The sequence below is a fragment of the Solanum lycopersicum genome, chromosome 9 (genome assembly GCF_036512215.1).
Source record: "Solanum lycopersicum chromosome 9, SLM_r2.1".
Classification (NCBI taxonomy): Eukaryota; Viridiplantae; Streptophyta; class Magnoliopsida; order Solanales; family Solanaceae; genus Solanum; species Solanum lycopersicum.
The window spans coordinates 14,210,812-14,218,087 of record NC_090808.1 but is presented as its reverse complement, the minus strand read 5'-3'; the positions used below and the strand labels follow the sequence as shown (position 1 = coordinate 14,218,087).

The window sequence follows — 7,276 nt, the reverse complement described above, 5'->3', positions numbered from 1 at the left end:
TAGTGGTGGGGGAGTGTAATTAAATCTTAGAATAGTGTATATGTATCTCTGAGATTTCGAACATAGATTGAGGGGTATTTGTGCATTATCCCTTAAAATTACAAAGTCTCTAAAAATGCTAGAATTTGAGATTTCAAATCATCATATTATTTTTTCTAAAATGTAAAAAATTTACTTAATTTTTTAAATATTTTATATAAAATAAAGATTCATGTTTAATATGAAGAGATTCTTCAATGTAAAAGGATACATTGAAGATTAGCTAGTTACTATTATTGTTAACCGACGAATCTTCGTAGAAATATATGTATTTAAAAGTATATAGTTTATAAATATTTATTTATAAAAAAATATACGGATAGATAATTTTCAATGCAGCACCTTGAAATATTTCAATATTTTCTATCTATAAAACACAATTTAATTATTTGATAAAATTTATATAAAATAATAAAATTTTAATAATTTTCACAAATATGATTCTTTTTTCATGTTTACGAGAAAAGAATATTCGATGCAGGGAAATGAAAGAGGATTAGATAATAGGATAGTTACGATTTTATCGTGATAAAAATAACTTTAATTGTAATAAATAAACATAGTATTAAAAAATGTTAAAATTTTATGATATTATTTACGTGTCATTAGATTGAATATCGATAAAAGTTTTAAAAATAAAAAAAATGGTAATTATTGTTATATATTTAATATTAATTGAGTATTGTTATTAATTAATCACCGTGTTAAAAATATTTTTGATATATTGTTTTTAAGTAATGGCACTGTCACAAAGTGTGGAAATACATTTGCTCCTGCCATGAAATGGTCCAATCATAAAAAAGAACAAAAAGGGAGACTTAAAGAAAGGGAAAAAGAAGATTTTTTATTTTTTTTTATATTATGTTTTAATAAATTTTATATTAAAGAAAAGGGCAGATGCAAGTATGTACAAGAAGACCAGGTTGTCTTTTACCTTTATTTTATATGCAAATAATTCATCTCTTATCTTCACCAAACTTTATTATATATTATTTTCCATTAAAGTTGCCAAAAAAGAAAGAAGCAACTCGTTAGGAATTTATGCCCAACAGCTCATCATCTATCTATTTTGTTACATCATTTTAATTTTCTTAATTAAATTGTGAAATAGTAACCGTCCAATTTTATATAAAATAGGGTAAAACCAGGAAAGAAAAGCGATAATATATTTAGAGCTTGTTTGACTCACCTTAAAAGCTGTTTTTTGATTTATTTAATTGTTTGACAATACTTAAAATAACTTATTTTAAGTTAAAAAGTTAAAAGTTGGGGTAGGAGTAATTTTTTTTAGCTTATAAACGGTTTTAAGTTGACCACATTTTTATCTTTTTGCCCTTAATATTTTTATACAATCTCCAAATTATCCACATAACTCTAACATCTCTTTTTTCCATTTTCCCCTTTTCACGTTTGATATAGCAACTTCAGCACTTTTATCCAAACGCATAATTGCTTATTTTAAAAATAAGTTTCAGCACTTTCAAAAGTACTTTTTTAAAATTGCTTTTATTAAACCCATCCAAACGGGCCCTTATCGGCCAATCATTCCCACTTGAGTTTTTACCCATCATTACAAGATGATAGCTAAGTTTCATCTATTTTCTATCTTAAAATTTTAGATTTAACTCTTAAAAGAAATAAATAAAGTATTTTAAACTTCTAAGGGGTAAATGATCTTCAAATAAGTAAAGAAGATGCATTTATAATTTAGTATCATGTTTAGTTGCACTTAATAGGGGTCTCAATATGAATGATATAAAAATTTTAATTATTTAGTACATTTATTAATATTAATATTTTAAATACTTATTTAGTTTGAATAGATTTTAACTGAACATGAAATTTTAATATCATTGAAAAGTATATTTATGTGGATAATTTTATTATTATCATATCATAATTACCATTGATGATAATCATTATTATTATTGTCAACTATCTTTATTATCATAATTACAATTACCGTCAATTATTACTGTCTGCAGCTATCACCCTAGATTTGTCTTGAATTTTCTATCTTATATAGATTTTACAACAATTATGTTTTAATGCAAAAAGATTTTCTTGATTCACAAAATGTTTTTTTTGATGGAAATTAACTTTACTATATCCATCATTTTTATGAAGAAGAAATTTGGAATTCTATAAAATAGAAGATCTTTTATTCTGGTATAATGCCAAAATAGCATCACAATGCAATTTTTTTAGTTGTTAAAAAGTTGGATTTAGGGGAAGATTATAAATTTTATGCCTATTATATTAATTTTCCAATAAGTAGCTTACTTAATCAAATCATATAATAATAATATGCTTCTTTTAGTATGATCTTTTTATTATATGATTTAACGTTGTATGAAATTTATAATTATTAGTCTTTGCATGATGATCTATCATTTCGATCTCAATATTTATTACGTCTATTATTATAATTATATCAATTCTCTCAATCATTATTGTCAGTCACTATCACACCTATCACCTCAATCATTATAATTATATTCACTGTTACTATTGTTGTTACCACCTCCGCCACCACTATCATTCCATACCACCATTGCAACCAATGCATACTACCAACCATCTCCACCATCGCATCTACCACCCTCGCCAACGACCACCTACACCATCATAAAAATCACATACTCTTCGACCATTACCACCAACTATAAACAACAACCAAATCTATTATTAAGATTAATCACTATTACCATAACTGCTATTAATCACTACCATCGTGACAACGATCTCCACCATCACAACATCACTATCACTATTACTAGTCACTAATACCAATCATCACCACCACTTGAAATTATCACTAGTAAATATAGTTTTTTATCAAATAATAATTTCCTTTATTAAATTATAATATATTAGCCTCCAAAATCTTCTCAAAAGATTGGCAGTTAAAACATAAAATGGCAAATTGAAGCTAGTAACTCCTAGACATTAAAGAAAAAAAGAAAAGAGAATATGAAATGTAAAAAAATCTGAAAGTTTTTTCTATCATTATCTTTCAAAGAAGTTGCACAAAATTCCATTGTCAATCAATTAATAAAAGCAAAGCCAAAGTTGAATAAACTTTTGACATAATTAGATACAAGTTGATGCTAATTACGTAATTGACCCAAAATTCTGAAATTATATTAGTTGATTTTCTTCCTTCATTCTGTTACTAATACGGAATTAAATTAAAAATTGTTTATCATTCTCTCAGACCTCCATTTTTAAACATGAGCCACTTGTCCAATTTTATTTTTTTTGAAATCATATATGGAATTAGATTTAATATACTAAATATATCAAACAAAAATAAATTATGCTTAGTAATCTGCTTATGGATTTAACGTGGTATGCATTAAACACGAGTTGATAACATAGGAAAGAGGACAGTTCGTCGTAACTAACGTGCTACAATTGCCATTAGTAATTAGTATAATATAATTTGTATGAGATACGAATAATAATTTTACAATAAACTTTATTTGATATTTTATTTAATAATTATAAAATTATTTTATCCTATCATTTATATTAAAATGTACTTAAAAATAACTTATCAAAGCTCAGATATAGCTTAAAGTCAAATCTTATTGAGAGGTCTAAAATGATATTTATAACTTTATCCCTTGATTTATTTGCCTTATTCTTTATCAAACTAGAATTACTTACACATAATAAAACATAAATAAATTTTTACATGAGATATTTGGAATAGCGATTAAGTTAATTTTTTTTAATTGAAAAGAGAAAAAAAAATATATTAAAGAGTGTTTGATAAATAAGTAGTACCAAATTTCAAGTTAAAACATTGAAAAATGTTGATAGCCAAAGTCAAACCCCCACCGTTACTAGTTTTTGACCCCATAGATGTTGAACCAAGCCCTTTAACTTGTGTTGAGGGAAAATATAGACATAAAATACATATTTAATCTTATATACACATTATAATTTTTTAATTTAAGATATTAAGGTGAACCATTAAATTGCACGTAGATTCGATCTTGATTTGAAACTATTAAATTATGATTTTTTATCTCCTCCGTCTTACCATATTGTAAGTTTTAACAACCTCTAATTATGTAATTATAGTTTATAACTAACTATGAACCAAACAAATAGTAATATTATAGTAATCTATAAAATTACATTACAAGTTAAGAACTAAAAGGCGTGCAAGTTGTATGAAACAGTCCGTCCCCATTACAACTCATCCAAATACTCTTTCCATTTTTTTTTTGGTTTTAAGAAAAAGCCTCCTCTATCACTTCCAAGAAAAGTCTTGTTTCATTTTCTTCAACTTTTAATTCATTTAATTATCATTCAATTTTCAGCATTTTCGCAAAATGGCAGTTTCACCTGAATCTTTTCCCCCGAGAAAACGTCGGCCGTCGGCCAACTGTTTCGTGGCTCCGAATCTCTCCGATCGCAATCTCCTTAAATCTCTTCTTCTATTATCATCAGAAATCTCTACTTTAAAACCTTTGTTATTTCTTCTCAAGAGAAATACATCTTCAATTATCAGGAAATCCAAGCTTTTATCGGTATTATTTGAGGAAATTCTCGGTAGGGATTTTACATATTCAAATACATCAAGAGGAGGAGGAGGACATGTAACTGGTTTTCCACCTTCTGCTGTTTTGTGTTTCGATGAATTGTACATAGTTTTACAGAGAATGAAGACTTTGCTTGAAGATTGCCGTAATTGTAGTAAGATGTGGCTACTTATGCAAATTGATGTTTTCTGTAACGTTTTTCATGAATTAACTCTTGAATTGTCTACTTTATTGGATATTTTACCTTCCAAAAAGCTCAAATTAAACGACGATGTTCAGGAATTGCTGATTCTCATAACGAAGCAGTGCTCGGAGAAATTTACTTATGTCGATCCTAAGGATCGAGATTTACGATCTCAAGTTGTTGAAATGCTCGATAGAATTGAAAGAGAAATCGTACCTGATCAGTGTGAATTAGCCGAAATTTTTGAGAAATTAACTTTGCGTGATTCTACAAGCTGCAGGGATGAGATTGAATTATTGGAAGAAGAAATTCAAAGTCAAACAGATGAGAAAGCTAAATCAGATATCATCGCGTTGATTGGATTTGTTCGATATGCTAAATGTGTGTTGTACGGCGGTTCAACACCGAGAACAAATTCACGGCGGAGACGGGCGGCGGCGGATGTTAATGTTCCGGCTGATTTCAGGTGTCCGATTTCGCTTGACTTGATGAAAGACCCTGTGGTGGTTTCCACGGGACAAACATACGACCGCAGTTCAATAACCCTTTGGTTCGAATCGGGTCATACCACGTGTCCTAAAACGGGTCAAACACTGACCCATACAGACCTCATACAAAATTCAGCTTTGAAGAATTTGATAGCTATGTGGTGCAGAGAGCAGAAAATACCCTTTGAATCAACGCAGATGAACGTTAAATCTAACGGCGTTGTTACCAACAAAACAGCGTTGGAAGCAACGAGAATGACTGTGTCGTTTTTGGTCAACAAGTTGAAGGCTTCCCAAGTTGTAGAATCGGCTAACAGGCTTGTTCATGAGCTTCGAGTCTTAGCTAAGACGGATTCAGATAGCCGAGCCTGCATTGCTGAAGCTGCAGCTTTGCCGTTAATGGTTAAGCTATTAGGTTCTGAGCATCCGGGCTTACAAGTTAATGCAGTTACAACAATTCTCAATCTATCTATTCTTGAGGCGAACAAGACGAGGATAATGGAAACAGACGGAGTTTTAAACGGAGTTATAGAAGTGTTACGGTCTGGTGCAACATGGGAGGCAAAAGGGAATGCAGCAGCAACAATTTTTAGCTTGTCAGGTGTACCTGCTTACAAGAAGAGGTTAGCTCGAAAGACACGTGTGGTGAAGGGATTGATGGATTTGGCACGTGAGGGGCCAACGAATTCAAAGAGGGATGCCTTAGTAGCTATTTTGAATTTGGCGGGAGATAGGGAGGCAGTTGGGAAGTTGATTGAAGGCGGGGTAGTGGAAATGGTAGCGGAGATTATGGATGGATTACCTGAAGAGGCAGTTACAATTCTCGAAGTGGTGGTAAAGAAGGGTGGATTGGTGGCCATTGCAGCCGCATATCCATTGATGAAAAAACTGGCTATAGTATTAAGGGATGGAACAGATAGAGCTAGAGAGAGCGCTGCAGCAACGCTAGTAAACATGTGTCGTAAAGGGGGATCAGAGATGGTGGCGGAATTGGCAGGAGTTCAAGGGATTGAGAGGGTGATTTGGGAAATAATGGGAATGGGAACAGGGAGGGGAAGAAGAAAAGCAGCAACATTGTTGAGAGTTTTAAGGAGATGGGCTGCTGGATTAGATGCAGAAGTGGCATCAGGGGCATATTCAGATGTGAATATGAATACTTCAACCAGAATAGTATTGCCAGGTTAATTTTTTTCGAAAAAAAATTTGTTCTTTTGTTTATTTGTTTACACAAATATGCACGACAAACTGTAACATTTGTGAATTGTACAATTGTTCATACCTTTTTCAAATTGAAGAAAATAGAACAAGTTTCAACATTTATTGACAAAATTTAGCTGTGTATATCTTTGTTCTACACATTGGTTGCTCTTAAATGTGCCAATTCATATTGAAAGCTGATTACTCTGTAGTTGGCGCATTTGGCTTATCTTGAGCTTTATGTATGAGTGTATTTTCTTGTAGGATTTGAAGGAACACACTGATGATCTTAGTTGTGGATTTATCATTTGATGTGATTATAATGAAATTAATCATACAATAAACTATAAATTTCATGGTCTTGCATTATGAACTAACTACTAAGCCTCATTTTACCCTTTGAATCAACGGATTGGGACTACAATATGGGAATCAAACCCTTACTAACAATATGAAAGTTCAGGTAATCAACCTATTGAACTACCAAGATTCCCCAAAATAGTGAAATGAGGTTCTAGTTGACCCCCCATCGTTACTCAAGGGCATCTCATGCAGAATCTCAATTTTTTGGAAATACGGTGCAAGATTTAAAAATTCGAGCATATGACAAATTTGTCTTGTTCTGAAATCAGCCATGGTGACACCAAACTTCCATAGAAGGAAGCCTCTCGCTATGGTAGCACTGCTATAGAATCTGCATGACCGCTATTGCGGGCTGACAAAAATTCAGACTCTAGTTAATACGACTTCTTCTATGTTTCCTCCCACTTTTGAAGGGGGAAATAGACGACGAGGGTTTCTCCAAAACCCTC

General features: G+C 31.1%; 1 protein-coding gene across 1 annotated transcript; it reads left to right on the top strand.

Annotated features, from left to right (window-relative positions):
• Nucleotides 1-4,034: 4,034 nt before the first annotated feature.
• LOC101255124 (U-box domain-containing protein 16) lies at nucleotides 4,035-6,596 on the top strand. The gene has a single exon (XM_004246221.5). The coding sequence runs from the start codon at nucleotides 4,386-4,388 to the stop codon at nucleotides 6,450-6,452; it is 2,067 nt and encodes a 688-aa protein (XP_004246269.1). The 5' UTR covers nucleotides 4,035-4,385; the 3' UTR covers nucleotides 6,453-6,596.
• The last annotated feature ends 680 nt before the right edge of the window (nucleotides 6,597-7,276 follow it).

Excerpts from the sequence above, each read along its gene's own strand:
- LOC101255124 (XM_004246221.5), top strand. The coding sequence starts at position 4,386 with ATGGCAGTTTCACCTGAATCTTTTCCCCCGAGAAAACGTCGGCCGTCG.